Consider the following 21,152-nt stretch of genomic DNA (forward strand, 5'->3'; position numbering starts at 1 on the left):
GCTGAGCTTATTAAAAGAAAATAAATATAGATTTTATGCGCCTCAACATTTTAATTTCGTTTTCTTTCATAGCGGTAGCCTTATTAAACGTTAGCTAATTTAAGATCGCTATAGTACAATCTATATTCATATACACTTCAAATCAAGCTAAGACAATTGTTGTCTGTGTTAGACAATTTAACAGTTAAGTTTGCTATTTTATACACGATTATGTTCTGCATCAGATACATAATTTGAAACGTCTCTGAACTGTTCTATCAAACTGAAACTCTGTTAATAACACACGTTTGGCAGACCTTCGTAGAGATAGTAACTAATGTCAATGTATAACATCTTGTTCAACTTGTTCTGAGTCTTTAACCAAATGTTTCCTAGTCATAAAAAGTCTTTGCATTTCTTGGAAATGCTGCAATTCTTCACAGTGAAAAATCCTTCTCTTCATAAGGATCTTGTGATGTCTTTCATCCGCATTCTGCTGTCACAACGTTCATTGCATGTTGACTCAGTTTCGACACAAATATACGAACAATTTACATTGGAGATCCTGATATTTGGATTGAGGTTTAGAATTTATGTCTCTTTAAAAAGATGATCAACGCGTAGAATTTATACACACATATCATGGATGAACAGTGCATAGAAGTTAAACACAGATATCATGGATGATCAACGCGTAGAATTTATACACACATATCATGGATGAACAGTGCATAGAAGTTAAACACAGATATCATGGATGATCAATGCGTGGAATTTATACACACATATCATGGATGAACAGTGCATAGAAGTTAAACACAGATATCATGGATGATCAATGCGTGGAATTTATATACACATATCAACAATGTCTGATTATATCACCTGTGGTCATCAGTATATGCAATTTGTGCAACAAATATGAATCATATATGTTACATCCACAGGTACCATGCCTGTAATATTGATTTCACTCATATAGTGATATTATAATACTGGTTCAAACTGAAACATGTGCTATATACAGTAAGTCATGGAACTTGTGTTTTGGGGATGATATATGCATTACGTCTTAATTAGAATCAGGACTTTGTTTTTGAAGTAATTTATCTTGATAAGCACTGCGAGTGTACTGGAAAACCATTTCTCTGTGACTTCATGTTTAGGTAGTATTTACATTTCTTTTACTGGATGCAGTTTATGCTGGAATAGTAAAATTGTATAGCTGATTCCGCCAGTAGCACTATAGCCTTACCATCACTGTGATCCACATGCTACGTTTTAATATGGGTTATGTATTTGTTTCACTAATTACCACGTGAATGTTACTATGCTACATACATTCTAGACTATACAAAAGGACAAGTATGACCAGTACAGAACAAATTAAGAAGATATACGTTTATCCAATTAGTGAACTGTTCAAATTAATGAGTCTTCTTTACATATTGCCCTCAACAGGTTAATTGTAAAATGAACACCTTGATTATATTAACATTATTCTTGAACATAGCTGGCTATCAGCAATTTTTGTCGGTCCAGACTTGAAAATAGACACATAATGGGATTTTTACTTTCATGTTAAACTGTCAAAAAATAGTATTAACTCCCTGAAAATTTATTGTATTCAAAAATATGTTCGTTGTTTATTTCACGTTAAACCGCAAAACAAACATCAACTCTCTGAAAACATTGAATTCAATATTGTGAACGTTGTTGATTTCATGTTAAACTGCAAAACATACATAACCTCTCTAGAAATATTGAACATAATACTGTGTACGTTGTTGATTTCATTATAAACTGTAAAACACACATCAGCCTTCTCAAAATATTGAATTCAGTAATATATGCATAGTTGATTTCATGTTAAAATAGAACAACAATAAATATCACCTGTCAGTAAAAATATTAAATTCAATACTTGGTACATTATTGATTAATATTTAGCTGGAAACATAATCCAAAAATATTTAAACCTCTCTAAAAAATATTAAATTCAATGTAATATAGCTTTGTTGATCTTATGTTAAACGGCAAAAAGTAAACATACAAACCTCTCTGAAGATATTGAATTCCAGGCAATGAAAATTGTTGATTTCATGTTTAACTCACCATGAAAAGTATTGAATTCAATAAAATATAGCTTTGTTGATCTCATGTTAAACGGCAAAAAGTCAGCATGTCCTCTCTGAAAATATTGAATTCCAAACAATAAAAATTGTTGATTTCGTGTTTAACTCACCATTGATCGAAGTTTCTGTAATAAAATGTACGTTTAAGATCTTAATAAGAATATCACACTTGAGAATAACCTTTCGTGATAAATTACAGTTAGTTTCTTTGCCAAGCCTACGTTACGACCGTCTAAAACAAGTAACTTTTATTTTCAATTATATGCAACCTTTCCTAAGTAATTTCAAAAGATTGCAAATGTTACCAAAGGTCTAAATATATTTGTATTGACTCGTCGTAGTGCGATCCGTTAAATTTTATGAGATCTTCAAGTTGTACTGTGAATTTTGTTTACTAAAGATGTGTGCGTTTCCCACATTAAAATACGTAATATAGCACTAGTCTGCTTTGCTTTAAACACCTTGTTATCTGGCTAGACGATACATTTTTCCATGTTATCATCATTCAAATTTGTAATTTACAAGTCTGTATCTGTTCCAAAAGGTTGGATTTTAAAAACTTTATGAGATGTAAACGTTTACTGTATTAGTGTTATTCTTGAACACAGCTGGCTTTGGGCTGAATCTGTATGTTTTTTCATTAGCGGTCTGGCTGGTCTAGTAATATTTATTTTCATTTTTAATGTTCTAGCATCAAATAGGGTGAGACAGTGATACACAGTAAAAAAAAATCGGGCATGGTGATACACAATAAAATAGAGTGGGATGGTGATGCACAATAAAATAGAGTGGGATGGTGATACACAATAAAATAGAGTGGGATGGTGATACACAGTAAAGTAGGTGGTATCGTGATACACAATAAACTAGGTGGTAATAATACTTATCTAACATGGTTTGGTTTATGCTGTTTTAATCGTGTTGAGTCTAGTTTGACTGGTCCACTTCAATCATATTTATTATTCTTATTCTATTACCGATACACACACAGACACAGACACACACACACACACACACACACACACACACATATATATATATATATATATATATATATATATATATATATATATATATATATATATTTAGGATTATAACTTGATACATACATACATACATACATACATACATACATACATGCATGCATGCATGCATACATACATACATACATAAAGACATACATACATACATACATACACACACACACACATACACACATACATACATAGATACATAGATACATACATACATACATACATACATACATGAAAATGTAAATAAAAATCTAAAATCTCTTGAACTAAAGCTCTGAAGTTATCTTAGCTCTTTCAGTTCTATCTGCCTTACGCATATTGAATCTAGTTTGACTTGTTCACTTCACTCATATTTCATACTCCTTACTCTTAAATTAAGGCTCTGAAGTAATCTTTTCTCTTTCAGTGCTATCGAGGTTGGAAGTGTTTGTATGGAAGGAGAGCGAGAAAAAAGAGGATCTCACACCTCGATTTACACTTGACTATCTTACAGGCCGTGACTGGCAGAATGAGACCTTCTACATACCCCTGCTAAATGAACCTTTCAAGGTAGCTCCTAATACTTCTTTTCAGCTTATGAGTCAACCATACTTAGCACCGTCTTGTCCTGACCAATAGCAAGGCTAGCAGGTTTTACCCACAGACACTTGAGTAGTCAGCGTAAATAAGGTATCTAAGCCAAAACCCTATTTTGTATTAACACGATAGCATGATTACCATCACAAGGCCCCTCCCCGAGGTATTCTAAACAAATTTTGAAAACAAGTTGTTCAGGCAAGCAAATCGTCTTTGACTCGCAGTTCCCGTATGAGTTCTAGCATGAAAAACTTCTCATCGGGCAGAAAAACTCAAAGTTCATTAAACATTTTATTATAAGTTGCTATTGCTATTTTGCAGGACATGTTTTTGTTCTCGTATTTTGGTGCGATATTTTTACTGACCGCTGATAAAATGCTACCTACCCCCGGCAATATTAACAATAATGGATTTAATGCTCCCCACTGAAATAATTCCATTAGTTGTAAATATCATATTAATATGAGCAAGCACGCTTATTATTTTACTATAAAATTCTCTAGCTTATCTAATATAGTACAGTTTTTTATGGTATTATTTAGAGTATTTGATCATTTCATCTCTATCATTGTCTTGGAGACAAGATGAAATATGATTAAAGTTTATTGTTTCTTTTTTCGTCATTATGAAACTGTTTCAGCAGTTATTTAAATTGCCGTACTAAAATATTTTCAGCTGAAACCTTATCGATCAGAGCACTAAATTTTGTGTTGACAGGATTGGCAAGAAACTATCGATACTTATCATACACTTTAGATGAGGTATCGTCATATCTGTTAAAATTAAGGAAGAAAACGAGGGATCGAACCTGATGATATTCCAGTAATATCATTGACTCTATCTTGATAAATATATTCCGTTTTGTCGATATAATTAACAACATTACATAATCGTCTCATGAAAAAAATCTTACGTACTAGATACTGCCTGAGAATTGAAAATGCTGCTGAAAAACTTAAAAGACCTCGAATATCAGCTTGCCGTATATTTATGGCGGGATTGGCTTAAATATTCAGCAAAAATCACCTTGATAGTTTTTGTATTTTGCTTCTGTCGGTTTTCAAGCTTATTTTGTTTGGTTTTCATCGCAATGTTTTTAGAACTATTATGTATTTCATAATCTGTAATAATCACGGGTTTCACAGTTGTAATATTGTCAAGCTTTGGACAAAATATATCTCTTTCGACATCACCATATAACTGTAGTCTAGACTCAATTTCTGATTCTATGTTTAGTTCAGCGATAATGTCAGATATGTCCTTGTTTTCCTTACCGCCGGTGAAAGAGTCTATCAGAACTAGATATGCTGTTGTTAGAAGGTTAGTGTCAGTACTCGTATCTATTTCTAACAGCGTCTTTTTATCATAATAGTCCATACCGAGTACACGAAATACTAGACGTTTAGCAAATGTGTCCTTGAGATTACGATTGTTTGTCAAGCTCGTCGTGAATCTTCTTTAGTCTTGTTCTGGTTTCTATTCATCATGCAATTTTGATTTTGCATGGTTAGATTTATCAAGAAATAATACAGTTTCATTATTTATAACTGAAGCAGTGTGTGCATCAAATATTTTTAAACCTTTAACTGCCATTGCTCGAAGTCACTTACATGAGAATGTTTGCCAATTATATCAAAGTCTCTTATCGCGTATCTCAGCTGAGGGACTCTCATTCCTGAAACTTTGGCAAAGTTATCGCTGTCCTCAGTTAAACCGGGTGATTTTAAAGTTATTTTCTTCATTCGAGCAATTATAGTTATCGCTCTTGTCTCCTCAACACGTTCTAGGTCTAGCTGATCAAAGTCGGCTATCTTGATCTCAATTTTCGATTTTAGTATAAAATTAGAAAACTCTTCTGCGACTCTGATCGATGGAGGATCAATAGACGTTATATATTACAATTACATTAAATCACAGAGTGCTAACACGCCATATCTATACTAGTTCATCGAGTGTATATATCTGAAACTTCGACAAACATTTGTAAGGACCTCTAGCGAATACAATAGTCCGGAAATACGAGTACTTACTTGTGGTAAATTCAGGATAAAGTATAAATTGCCGGGAAGTAGTAAAATGACCACTTATTATATTATACAGCGTAGTCCAGGTCAAATCATCATTTGATCTTTCTAATCGAAAGTTGTAAACACTTCTGAACTTAGCATTTACTCGACCTCACAGTTGAAATTTCCACACTGCAACTACCGCTAGTACCGTATTTTGATCCATGAGTTTGATGTTTCTACGTCTGTGATCCATTGTAACCCTTGTGATACAGTGCTGTTAAACGCGAACGCATAACTTGGATTATTCTCCGAAAGATAACTTGCCACAGATGCAACAAAACCTAAACGATTATATGTAGCATCAGCGAGATGTGGAATATCACCGATATTACTTATAGCTCATTTTGTACTACCACCAACTGCAAGCGATTACGTAACGCTATCCACGTACTGTTTATTGGTAAGATCCGATGTAGAAACGGTTACGTACGTAGCAGTTATCTTGTTCTTCATCATATCGATCGCACTGTAACTGTACCACCGGAATTTTAAGATAATTGGTATATGCAGAAGAAATTGTACCCGCTGTTGCTGCAGCGTCAACATAAAATTGATTTTCAAAATCAAATGGGGCGACTGGATTATAAGTCTTCGTTATTTTATTCGAGCCCATGCTTAACATACCTGTCATCGTATCACCGGATTTCGCTTCCCGTGATGAAATATTCGTTGTTATGTTATCATCAACGTATAACAGTATCGTTATTGGTAAAGCTGTAGTATCAAATGAGTATTAAATATTAATTTCCCGTCAATATCTATATTTCCAGTCATCGTCCCACCAGATCATGGCAACGTATCTACCACGATGAGTTGTGCGTAACTTACCGCTTGTGAGTTATTTATGTTAGCGGGGGTATTCTGTTTCAGGATTTACAAATTTGTTTTTACTCATGTTGATATTTCCGGTCATATTTCCACCCGACAACAATAACTTACCATTACTGACAGTATTCAGTTGGGCAAAACTTAATGCTTGTGAGTTATCTGGGTCGATAGGTGGATGTGATATCTCATTGTCTAGCACACGCTGACCTGACATACTTAAGTTACCTGTCATTGTAGCCCTAGATTATGTAAATATAATTTGTTAATTCTGCGCCGGCTAGAGTGGTTGTAGATTCTTTTTCCGTTGTGTTGTCAATTAAGGTACCACATTTTGTGAAAAAGTTCATTCATATTATTACTGCGAGATACAATTTTGTGATTACCTGGTATATAATGAGCATAATCAACTTTGACACGGAGGTCTTACTCAAACATCAGAATAACCACGACATTTTGGGACTGTCATTATCTGATGGTAGAACGAAATGGATCTGCAGAACTAACCTTCTAATAAATCTATTACTTAACGACCTCTTCAACTACGATCGAGTCTATATCTACACACTCAATCAACAGCTACATAAATGCATACTGCTCAGATAATAGAACCAAATACTGAAAAATGGACCAGCGTAGGCAGTGATATATTTATCATAAAACAACTCGTATATTTAATTTCCGTTGCTGAGCTAGATTCTGACGAGCATAAAATAATTGTGCTTGATGAGATACCGCTGAGAAATTCTGAGATGAGTAAGATAAAATCTTATCGCGCAACAGAAAATATAATGCAATCAACCTAGCTTGTGACTTTTATTACGTGGATCGATTAATCTGGAGAAATACAGGCTGTTTCATAATATTTGCTGGACTAGACAATATCAACGTATAAAATGAAGTTCAAGGACAGTGCGGGGGTGTATTGAAAGACACATTTTCAAACTTTATCATAACGCTTCTTGTTAATTTATCAGCTAGCAAGAGATCGAAATCGTATTTTCAGATATGGAGTTGTTAGGTTTTTAGACCGTGAAAATTAATTTTACAGTAAATATCTGAAAACTGGTCTTTCAGCCTAAACCTAACATTAGTTCTAAAGAAGTGTGTTGCAACAAGAGCTGCGTTCAAAAAAATGGTAAGCAGGAACGTCAGGGTCTACAGCAGACGGCAGAAGAAACTGCTAGACTCTTCAGGCCAGTAACCGAGGCCGTACTTGGCAAAGAGCCGGATATTTCTGCGGTATCATCGGCAGATCTTAAAAAGTCGTCAGAGAAAGGACTACTTGGTCTACTTGAAGTAGGACAGAAAAAGTTACTGAGGGAATGGGAAACCGTAGTGCGCTATAGGAAGAGGCACCACAAAAATAATTTCTTGATCAATTCAACATCAGGAAGGAGAAGAAAAAAAAACTTACTGATATCATGGTCACAAAATTCTCAAAAGGTGATCCAATTAGGTTTTATAGAAAAAAATACGAGAGAATCAAGACCACACGAAGATTGCAACAGTATTTTGATAGATCATATTCCTTGAGAATAACACAATGTTTATCAAACTAGCAACTGGCCAGAAGATAGATGCAACGTTTTTATTCAAATTCTGAAAGATATTCGAGATGCTGGATAACAAGAAGAAGAAAATATTGACGAAGCCGATGATGAAGCCGATGACAAAGCCGATGATGAAGCCGAATAAAATATTCGCTTGATATATTATTAAGTCGTACACTGCTGACAAGTATATAACTAAAACATTTCCGTACAAATGGACATTTTATCAGCTATTTAAGGATATTGATAAAATGCGTGATAAACGCCTTCCAGAGGATAAACACGGAAAGAAAAGTAAAGGTGCCAATATCTATAACTCGACCGCTAAGATAGTTGATAGTCTGATGATATTAAAATCATCTAAGGAACCTGGAAATGCAAGCACAGAAAGGGACAACGAAATTGTTTAAATTTTAGATAATCTCTGATCAAACGATTATCTAACATCGAACGAATATTATAGTTTGCAATGCGATCTTATCGTCGCGAATTATTTCGTTAACAGCAAAGCACAAACTGCCAGCAGTTCAATTTTATCTATCAGATAAAATAAGAATGTTATCAACTACATTACTGCTTGATCCATCACAGCCTATAGCGGATAGTGCAAACTAATCTGTTATTCACAATCCACCAATCGACCTGCACTCAGGGACGCAAACGTCCCCGACGAAATGCGAAATAGGACAAGTATCAGCTACTAATCGGCAATCAATGACACACAGAAGTAGTAATGTTAATGACAAGTTTACATTTCAATCGATCCAGGCAGCTGGACGGGGTTGGATGTCTTTCTGGATACAGCAAGGCGCTTATAACGTTATAGATCAAAATAAAGCAAAACAGTTGTTTATTACAATTAAAGTTGAATCTGCATCAGATAATTTCGAACTCATACTAAGCTATATAAACCATGCCAAATATACTTTGAAAAACGGTTTTATTGTTGATTTCAGTACCACAAATAGCATTGGACAGTTGTTATGTTTTTCTCGAAAACAATATGGTTTTGCTGAATCGCAAAGTGCTTACATTTCAGTAAATTCGATTTTAATAAACTGGTTTATTGCAAGCGAGTGGTATACAACACGAGGTAGTCCAGGTCAAACTATGTATTCTTTTCCTCCTGGCGAACCACCTGGATTACTTATGCAAGCAAATCCAAGACAAATAATCTACTATCCTGTTAGTTTTCAAAATCAAATATGTTCTGTCACGATGACACTGACTGATTAATCCGACCGGCAGCTAAATATCAATAACGAAATTGTAACACAATATCTGCACTTGAGGTCGATCGGTTAACTAATGCCAGTAAATTTTATCAGACAGTTTTATATAACCAAATGAAACAACGAAAAAGTTATTAAAGAAATATCGTATGAGGATTTTTTCGAAATATATTCTCCAAAATAACTGAAAATATACCTGAAATTGTACAAAATAGCGCTTATCGCGTTAGACGCATCAAAAGATTTTGCCACAGGAGCTTCTTCTGCAGCAGGTTCAGCTCTTGGGCAGAAGATTGCTGATAACATCAAGGGTGGATCACCGATTGCACCTATCGTCAGAGAAATGGATATAAAACAAACGATTTTTGAAATATCACCAACATCAGAAACTACTAAGGCGGTAACAAAAACGACGAAAAAAGAAACTGCTGTCTCCACCAGGCGAAGAAATTATTAGAAAATTGGTAAATAAAACTAGACATTCGACGAGATATCGCTGCGTTCTAATTTTTGTCTAATAATAAAACAGATAAAGAATGTCTGTGAAAAATTGTGTTGACCAGGCCGAGGAAATACCAACAGACGACTCGACTCAACAATAGAGTTTGAGTATTTTGAATATCTCAATGGAAACTCAAACGAACTTAACAAAACTGGAATTCGAACTTTTAATACAAGAGACGAGGACGTGTTTCTGTTGGTACATAAAGCTGTACTTCAAGTACGAGAAAGTGTAAGAACTAAAATCTTAAATATGAGCCTCTTATTCGACGGTGTCAAGCTCTCTATGAGCAATCAAAACACAAACGTGTGTGAATGTTCTCGCTGAATGCGATCCTCACTCGTTTGGTATGCTACTGACAGATTCTGAGGTATCATAACTTGAGAAATAAAATATTTGTTAAATATGATATAGATACTATTATGAAATGAGCTCACTGCTGTCTGACTAGGAATATCTAAGAAATATTCTGAAAATTGATGTGTGAATAAAATGCAATTTTGTGTTAATTATCAAATATGGACAGATATGTTAACAGAGCTAATATTATAAATCCCTTTCGGCTGGAAGAGGTGTAAGAAATTTGTTCCGAGGTGACATCAACATGGTAGCTCGCTTTGAAGTAGAAAGCGAAAAAATAATTTGATTTTGTTGAGCAGTACAGAATACGACAAAGAAACCTTAAATAAATATCCAAATTACTGCTCTAGAAACAGTGACGTCGCTAATATTTTAAATAGCAGGTGATTCATATCAAAACACGGTTCTATCCCACTTGTTCGTTTCAATGTAGCAGATTTAAAGACTCAATCAGCAACAAATTTCAATAACCTTGAGTTAATATTAAAATACTTTGAAGCTGCAATTATAGAGGGAAATGAGATTTCTTCACCCGTCATTGAGTTAGTTAATATAACAGATCTAAGATTTTTAAAGTTGTCAACATTTCCAGAAATATCTCGTCGCGTTGTTTATTTCTGTGTTACAAGGTTTACGTTATCAATTCGGTTATCGATTTTAATTCTGTTCCTGTGGTCGATGACACAACCACTTGGGATAGGCCCTGTGAGATCTGTAACACACTTGATTAGTATTAGTTCCTCGCATGACAACTTGCAGATATCCCAGATCACTAATACTGCCAATAACCTTCTTTGTTTTTTACACTTCTAAAAGTACGTCTGTCATTGGCCTTATATAGATCATAGACTGGATGTAGTCGAAACCCATTTTGTAATGACAAGTTGGCGATATTGTTGTCAGTAAAGTTGCTGTTGCTATGGTAAACTCTTATTCCGTCTGGAATATCATCACCGCTAAACAAGGTCCAGACAAAATCTTGTAAAGGACATCCCGGGGTATTCGCTATCATCAACACCTTTCACTTTCATCTTATAACCCGCCAAAATTCGAACCCCAACGGCATTTTTTGATCTTATGTTTATCACAGTGCCAAGCTCGTTACCAGCATGAAGATTATATGTCGGGTGACATAAGATAATCTCTTGGTTTCTTGCAAGATCGTTGATGATCATCGCCATCTGGTATAAATTTTCCATAATATATTATTGCTTACCAAATCTTTAATTGAAACATTTCACAGCACACTCAAATTAAGAAATATAAAACAGTGGTTACAGAATGATGAAACTTGCCGATATAGCAAAGAAAAGTCTTTTCTCAACATAAAGATATCGGTCCATAAAAATCTCAACCGCATTGTTGGTTTTGATAATAGTTTTCGATTCAGTAATAAATGTTTACTTACAAATTTCTCTGTCACAAACTTTGTCATCTGCTTGAGCCAACCATTGTATCCCAGCTTGCCACGCACAAAGCCTTGACAAAAATAGTGCAGTTCTGTATCAAGCTAACTAAGCTAAATATATCCCTGGAATCCCCACAGAAAGACGAGAATGATCTAATTGATCAGATTCCTACATCAGAGCACCTTGCAGCAGAGCAGCTTGCTGCTAGGCAACGTGAAGAATTCGAAAATCCTTATATCATATCAAAATCTAGTCGGATTTTAACAGGGAAATATTTAATATCTTTGTCAGATAATATATTTCACGATTTATTGCAGGAAATAGATAATACACTACATCGGGGTCTGGCTGGAAATTTGATAAGATAACGGAAATACTGTTGCACACAATGAAATTTAGTCTGTTGCAATGTAGCCCATATGTCGAGCTGCCAGTTTGGATAAAAAACTCAAATGTTGTGTTAAAGTAAATAATTATGATAAATACGTTTACAATGGGCAGTATTATTAGCGTTATTTCCTGCACGATTTCATCCTTATCGAGTATCGAATTCTACTGGTCATGTTAATAATTTAAACTTTAGCGGGATTAACTTTCCCGTTGCTGAGAATCAAATTCCAAAATTTGAAAAGCAAAATAAACAGCTGTTACTTTGAGGTACTAATGTATTTCGTGTCGATGAGAAACAAATTATATATCCCAGATATATCAGCGATCTAGCATCACACAAACAATAACTTTACCATTTTATAAAGATCATTACGTGTGGATAAATGACTTTAATGTGCTAGTCGGAGGTCAGTATAACGTGCTTAAAGAAAAGAAATATTTGTGTGTCAGGTATTTCTACGGTTGTATATCTGAAGACTTACTTGATAAACATCTCAAATATTGCTCTGATATGTAGAAATTATATATGCCTAGCGAAGATGAAAAAATATTATAATTTACAAATTACAGATACAAGATTAAAAGGCATTTTATAGTATATGCAGATTTCGAATCAATATGGCTTCCAGTGCAAGGAGCAGCAAATAATCCTGATAAATCTTCGACAAGCAAAATACAAGAGCATATTCCTTGCGGAACTTCGTATAAAGTCGTTTGTGCTGTTGATAAATCTTTATCAAAAACAGTAAGGATGTATCGTGAAGAGGAACCTGCTGTCTGGTTACTAAGGAACCTTATCGAAGAAATTGATCGCATCATGCTCTTAGTCGCTATGACAGAAGAAATGAAACCACTAACAGTAAAACAAAAAGCTGAATTTAATATAGCAGTAATATGCCATATTTGTGAGCTGGCGCTTTTACCTCAAGATAAAGTCAAAGATCACTGTCATATAACTGGAAAAGTATCCTAGTCCAGCACATGATAGACGTAATTTAAAATATACCTCATCAGATTTTGTTCATGTTGTCTTTCACAATTTCAGAAGATATGATTCTCATATTAAAGTTGAAGCGTTCGGTAATAACAATTTAATATACCGCTAGAAAATTAATAACAACAAGAAAAAGTGCACCCCAAAAACACTGAAAAGTGCATGTCTCTAACACTCGGCCGGATAAGATTTTTTGACAGTCTGTAGTCTATGGCAGCATCTCTAGACGAGCTGGTAAAAGGATGCAGTAAATTTGATAATTTGACTGAGCATTTAGGTGATACTACTAGCAGTTATTGACAGGAAAATGATTATTTTCCGCTACGAATATCTTGATAATTGGGATAAATTTGATGAAAAGTGTCTACCTGACAAAGATGAGTTTTATTCTAGGTTAAACCTTGAGGGTCTTAGTGATGATAATTATGCTTATGCGAAATCGATTTGGAAGTCCTTCGGAGATTATCATGACATGTATCCTATCACCAATGTACTTTTGCTCGCAGATATATTTGAAATTGTCAGAGATGTCAGCCTGCTAACTACGGAATCGTCCCAGCTTGGTACTATTCGGCACACCGACTAAGTTGAGATGCATTACTCAAACACACTAAAATAAAATTAGGACTATTAACAGACCCTGATATGTTCAACTTTATTGAATGTGGAATCCGAATCCGAGGCGGAATAAACGTCATAACAAAACAATATGCCAGGGCTAATAATAAATATCTACCCGAATATGATAGTACATAACATCTAGCTGTATAGCCTGTATAGATACAAATAATTTATATGATTACGGATTATCGGAGTCTATGCCGGTTGGTCGGTTTAGGTGGATCAGTGAAAAATAGTTTTTCAGAGAAACAGATAAAATTGTAACACCGAATGATGTTAGTTATCTCATAGAAGTTGATATATGCCATCCTGTTGAACTTCATGATAATCATCACGATATCCATTATGTCCAGAATCAATGTTCATCGACTTCAACTTATTATCAGAAAACAGAAATTGTTCGTCTAGTTCTAGCACTAGTGGTAAATCTGTTGTTAAAACATTAGTTCCTAATCTGCTTGACAAACGGTGATGCTTTTGCATTATACAATTTTAAAATAAACAGTTTTTCATGGGCTAAAATTAAGAAAAGTTCATCTTGTGTCAAACTTTAATCGATCAACGTGAATGAAGAGTTATATAGGCTGAAACACAGTACGAGGAGCAGCTGTCAAAACGTAATTCGAAAGAAACTTTTTCAAGCTTATGAATGACAGTGTCTTTGGCAAGACCATATTCAATATTAGAAAGCGAGTCAATATTGAGATCGTCAATAACGTGGACCGTCGTGATGAACTTGTAGTATCTGATGACTATGTCAATATGAAAACATTTAATGAAAATCTAGCATCCATTCAACAGAGAAAGACAAATCTAAGTAAAATAAGCCAGTTTATGTCGGCATGTCAGTACTTGAGATATTAAAATAGCTAATGTACCAATTTCATTACGATTTTGCTATGGCTAAGTGGCCTGATGCAGAGCTGTTATTTACAGAAAATGACTCGCTTATGTACAAGATAAAATCTGATGATATTTATTAAGAATTTTATGAAAACAGAGAGATGTTTGATTTTTCACATTATCCACAAAAAAAACCCCAGCAGATTTCACCGTGACGATAATAAAAACTTATAGGAAAATTTAAAGACGAGACTATTTTGGTTCCTGTCGGTGAGTTTATTGGATTGCGTAGTAAAATGTACTGTTTCAAACTAGCTGACAATAAAGTTAAGAAACGAGCTAAGGGAATAAAAAATGTAGTCGGTAAGGTGATAGGATTCGATTATTATAAACCTGCGTTAGATGGATTTTCTAGTTAAGTTGAGATGATGACAAAAAATCAAATTGTCATAAAATTGAAACAGATGTAATCATAAAATCTGGTCTTTGTAATTTTGATGATAAAAGATACAGCTCTGATGGGATAAATACGATTGTGTTAGGATATAAAAAGCCTGATAGTGTTTATTTTAGCAAGGTGGATTATTTTAGACTGGTTATTACAAATTGCTAGCGATTTCATTAAAATTTTATGTGAATATCGAAAATCGCCTGACAGGTGGCTGTGCAAAGTATTGATTTTTGTGTAAAATCAAAGCGAGCTATTAATAGCGCATGGATATTTATAAGTCACACGTGTGACCTGCGAATTTCAGCAAAGTATTAATATCGATTGGAATTATTTGCGAATGTTAGGAAAAGTAATTTTGTTTGAATTTTAGGTATGGTAATTTTGTGTGAAATATAAATATAGTCCGCTAGCGATTTCAGGTATTAAAAAAATCGCAGTAGTGAGCTAAAATGAGCGTATCTATGCTATCCCTATTTTGAATGATGACGATGAATGATCTACTAATAGGTCTTTGACAGGTAATCAATTATGAAATCGACCTTGTTGCTTCAACAAGTTGTTTTCGTATTTTGTTTAGACTAACGCGAGGGGTGTGTGTGTGTGGCTTGGAAGCGGGTAATCATGCTATCGTCGAAATACAAAATAGGGTTTTGGCTGAGATACCCTATTTATGCTCATCATTACTTGATCCATGGCAAGGATATCAGGTTATACCCAGAGGTACTTGTATTTGGGTATTGTACTGATTGGATATCATACAAACCAGCATTAAAATTATCCAATCAAACATCAGTATCCTAATCAGTGACTTGGGGTTTCTATTGATTGTATCCTCAACCTTGCATCTTTAGTCATTGATTCTACGGACCGACGACGTAGCGTAGGGGAATGGCGAACAATTTGATCATTTTAATATATCCCACATATTCTACATCGAGCCTCTACCTATGACCATCGAGCCTCGTTCTCAATGATGTCATCAGTTTATAGTCCAAATAGTGCGCAGATCGAGCCTCGATCTCAATGATGTCATCAGTTTATAGTCCAAATAGTGCACAGATCGACCGACAACATGATGAGTATAATGATTAGCCTTTCTCTTCTAATTTATTATGGACCAGCCTAATTCTACAATGGTGCTCTACCATTTGGGCCTTCTGAGCCGACGGGCTGAGCTCTGCTTGCTACACTTTCTCCCTGCCCTTTGAGACTCGTTCCAGTACCTCGTCGTCCAAGTTCCTCTTAACTGCATCCTCTCTAGCCGGCTTTGAAATCCATCTAATCTGAAATGCAAGTAATTGATTGGGAAAGAGTAAAAGAGATTATATGTAATGAATGTAGAACCCCAATTCGTACTGTACTTCAAGCTGAGGCAAATAAAGCAGTGGATGTAGCCTGTGAATACTTCTTGTCCTAACTTCCTATTTCTATTTCCTTGTCATATCAACTTCATTATTTTTGCAGGCTTGGAATAAAACACGTATGTGGACGTTTCAAAATAATCCATTAAACAAGAAAAACATGCAAGACAAGTTGCAGTTAAAAGATTATGTTGCAATGCATTCAACTGAGGGACAAAAAGGGCAATATGCTTGACAAAATCTGCGACATGTCAGTGGTATTCGCATCTCCAGTCATTGCCTTAACATATACAACTTTTCATGGCTACCTGTTGAAAACGGTGCGACTAGTTATGCTCGTAATATTCCTTCATACTATACATCTAACTCCGATTCAGAAAGAAAAATGACCGTAACAATACTCAAAGGATCAGTCATTGGTCCATATGGATATTTTCAAATGATAGCCATAATACGTGCTAAGTTTCAGAGCGATCCATTTAAAACCTTGTAACTAGCCGAGTTCACAAGATTCCGCCATACACTGCATTAGGTTCAAAGTCGAAAAGGGCAACAACTCTAACAGAAATTGTGGGACGATATATATGTGTAGACATGCGCATTTTCAAATGAACAAAACATGTTGGAAAATTCTTGGACTATAGTCTTAGTATACCTCGTCGTTCGACATATTGCGTTCTCAAGGTTTGACGGAGGAAGGAGGACCGGCGTATGGACACAAAGATTTTTATATATCCCAGGCAGGGATGTAAAAATCAAAGTTTACAATGGGCAAACACTGAGGTGTTATGAGAGTTTCCTTGTGAAGCAGAGACATGTAGTAAATGAGATGTGCACATATTCATCGGCGATTCGGATGGAAAACGAATATAGTCAAATGTAATTTCGTGCAAAGCATCGTCTTCAAAATTTCGGGCCACGTTAGGAAATAAACGTAGGTTTCGTTCAACCATGATGCACAGTTTAAAAACTTCAAAGTTTCTTGTGTGAACTTATTGCATGATTTTGCACTAGAATCTCTTTATTTTCAGTGGTGATGATGAGAACAACACTTGGCCAAATCTGTTGTCGGGGCATATGAACAGATTATCTCTGTTGTCGGGGCATATGAACAGATTGTCTCTGTTGTCGGGGCATATGAACAGATTGTCTCTTTTGTCGGGGCATATGAACAGACAGATTTTCTCTGTTCGGTATATACACAAACTGCATGCATGTTGTCTCCAAAGTCGGCAGACAAAGAAAGGAGGCTCAGGTGGACGCCATTAGGTCGAAATGTATTTGCATGAAATATAAATCCAGTTCTTTCCATGATCCGAGAAAAATATGTGTGAGGTTCTATATTGATCACAAACCTTTTTTAATTTTTCTTAATATTTTCCGATATAGAGTATGATTTAAATCTAAACCAACTGGAGATGTAGAAGTTCCATTTCGTGCATCTGTGAGCATCAACACGTAGACGTGAGTGAAAACTTCAAAAAATTTCAAATCTAGTCGTGTGATAGGGAAATACAAATTGAACGTTGGTATCAAATGTCACGTGATTTGTGTGAGATTAAAGGATTATATAATGAATATAGATAACACATTAATAAATTAATAAGAATTGTTAAAAATAACAGCTGTTCTGAAATACACTGATTAGATGATAATTCGGGCTTTGACGACTCAAACTGAGTACATAATCATTTGGCCTTAGACGACTCAAACTGATTAGATGGTAATTCGGGCTTTGACGGCTCAAACTTTGTAGATGGTCATTCGGGCTTAGACTACTCAACGTATCACTTGGATTTCGCTCAATTAATGATCACAAGTAGTTCTCTTAAGCAAACCACAATGTAGGTACATACAAGAGTATAATAAGGACTTAGAACAAGGAGTGGAATCCTAATTGTCATTATGGAGTCCAAACAAAAAAGATGACAACGAAATAAATTGTGGGCAGGGCATGAGCTTGGCATACTTTGGTAGTAGGTATAATCATGAATATGAAATCGGAGCATTCCCGATGACATTCTAAGACTGGTATTAGTCTTCAGTAAATATGATTGGTCTCTGTATAATCAATACTTACATTTACTTTCATAAACATAGTAAACTCAGAAGTTGAACAATGCACTCGTGCCAGGAAATATTTTCTAATTTCGAAGCGCAAACTGGAGTTCAAATAATAGAAGTAGTATTTATACAAACGCAATGTAGTGTATTAAGAATCGATAAACTGGAAAATGTTTTGTTCTATCATCAGCATAATTTATAACCTAACACATGATCCCCCCCCCATGCAATTCCCATTTATAACATTTGCATCATATACAGCCTAGTACATGATTCCCACCCACCCCACCCACCCCCGAACATAATATTCGCATTAAATTAAAACATTAACAAATTGTAAAAAATGAAAGAGACAAACAAGGACAATCGCTCAAATTTGTTGACTAAAAATTGAACACAGCATTTAGTTTAATTGATTTTGATTTGGTCCAATTCAATTTATTGCTATTTAAATAAATATTTTTTCAGATAATATTTGTTGGGACTCGCCTTAAAGGTCACAAGCACGATATTGCGATTGATGACGTCAGTTTGGGACCATGCCCAGGTAAGTATTTAGACTGTGATAGTGCAACATAATGTTGCAGTAAGTCAAGCAATGGCATCCACATGAGACATTTTTAATTGACGGCATCCACATGAGACATTTTTTATTGACTGCATCCACATAAGACATTTTTAATTGACGGCATTCACCTGAGACATTTTTAATTGACTGCATCCACATGAGACATTTTTAATTGAAGGCATCCACCTGAGACATTTTTAATTGACTGCATCCACATGAGACATTTTTAACTGACGGCATCCACATGAGGCATTTTTAATTGACTGAATCCACATGAGACATGTTCAAAATGATGGCAACAAACTGAGACATCTTAACTGAATGTAAATCATTGTTGTAAGTCCTTACGTAAGACTGAATATAAATTATTTATGTATTAAGTAGTGCATGTCGCTACATGATTTTTCTTTCGTTTTCTGCTGACCTGAAACATACAGTCTTATTTACATCCCGTCCCGTTCGATCAGGAATAATATATCAGCACGGTGCATGCGGTTATTCTTATGCTTACAACTTAATGTAAATTACGTGTACAGTGCCAGCCCAATATTACATCTTGTTCATTACGATAGTGTCACAATCATGTGTACAGTGCCGATGATATATTGTATCCTGCTCATTATAATAGTGTGACAATCATGTGTACAGTGCCAGCCCAATATTACATCTTGTCCATTATCATGTAAGTGTGACAATCGGGTGCATAGTGCCAACGAGATATTATATAATGTTCATTATGAGAGTGTCACAATCAAGTGTGCAGCGCCAACCCGATTATTACACATGGTTCATTTTCATACAAGTATGAAAACTGTTTGTACTGTGCCATCCCCATCTTACATCTTCATGATGACAAAAGCGTTATTATAACTTTTTTCAGTGCCAACCGAATATTGAATCGTGCCGATTATGATAGAAGTCTGACAATTGTTGAAAGCATCTAGTACACGATGAAATATGTACGTATGACACGGTTGGCTCACCATTGTTGCGTAAAATGACCTAAAGGACAAACCAGACCGAGGTGTGACGTATATAACAAAATTAATTAGAGTAACCAATGTTTCTGGAGTATAAAGTTGATATGATGCGTGGTGGTTGAGTGAGTGTTGAGCGTACCAGACTTGCAAGCAGAAGGGTGCGTGTTCGACTCCTGCCAAAACCAGACTGGGTACTTGAAATATTTCTGGGAAAAATAAGTTTAAACTTTTCTGTTTTTCTTCTAATGCTTCAGAAAATATCACCTCAAGTACAGTGGCAATTATTACTACTACGGAACTGACCACGACAATAAACCGAACAACCACGGTAGCGGAAGTAACAACCAAACAAACAAGTTCAACAAAAAGGAAAAGTGGAGCTACACATATGACTACAATGGTATCGACACAAATTTCAAAATCCAAATCTTCATCCTCCATAGTTGAATCAACTTCAGAGAAGGACGTATCATCACAGAGAAGTATTTCGGTTTTTAACGATCATGATTTGAAACCTGGTTTAAATCCCGGAAGTCGGGCAGCGGCAGCTAAGAATGATGTCAAAAATTCGGTTGACCACCGAAAAGTGGACATGATGGCTGTTTACGTCTCGGTAGGAGTAGTTGCCATGGTGACCGTAATAGTAATTGTTGCAACCGTCTACTACTTACACCGTAGGCGAAGAAAAGCCAAATTTGATACGGAGATGGGACCACTGCATAACCCGATATTTGACGCTGACATGGACAACGAGGGGGAATAAACCATTTCATCGCCAAGATATTGTTCATTAAAAAAATATATGCAAACATGAACTTTTAAGAATGTTGCGAGGACTGTTGATGGAAGATGATTGCAATAAGAGGCGTGGTTTTATTTTAGTAAGGAGTCTAGAGTTATCATATGACACGCACGTAGCAACCACCAAGCTCCATCATGTGAGAAAACCGCTAAAGGGATCCTTTGCTTATCATGTTGCCTAACTAAACGAATATCTCACTTTATATGTATTAAGTAGTCACGCTCGACTGAATGAAGGGTAATACCTACTTATATATATATATATATATATATATATATATATATATATATATATATATATATATATATACACACACACACACACACACACACACACCTTAACTCTCAACATCCTAAATCAATTTATTTTACGAGAAATGGCTGTACAAGTCGTCGCATTTGGCA

General features: G+C 35.2%; 1 protein-coding gene across 1 annotated transcript in view; it reads left to right on the plus strand.

The window, feature by feature from the left end:
* The window catches only part of LOC149790355 (uncharacterized), a 58,361-nt gene extending 37,534 nt beyond the window's left edge, over positions 1 to 20,827 (plus strand). The window contains exons 6-8 of the mRNA XM_089972401.1: positions 3,555 to 3,697; positions 18,867 to 18,945; positions 20,201 to 20,827. Coding sequence (XP_089828527.1) covers positions 3,555 to 3,697; positions 18,867 to 18,945; positions 20,201 to 20,709 — 731 coding nt within the window. The 3' untranslated portion in view covers positions 20,710 to 20,827. The remainder of the gene's footprint in view (positions 1 to 3,554; positions 3,698 to 18,866; positions 18,946 to 20,200) is intronic.
* Positions 20,828 to 21,152: the final 325 nt, after the last annotated feature.

Source organism: Sinohyriopsis cumingii, chromosome 10 (assembly GCF_028554795.1).
Source record: "Sinohyriopsis cumingii isolate HCF-2022 chromosome 10, ASM2855479v2, whole genome shotgun sequence".
Classification (NCBI taxonomy): Eukaryota; Metazoa; Mollusca; class Bivalvia; order Unionida; family Unionidae; genus Sinohyriopsis; species Sinohyriopsis cumingii.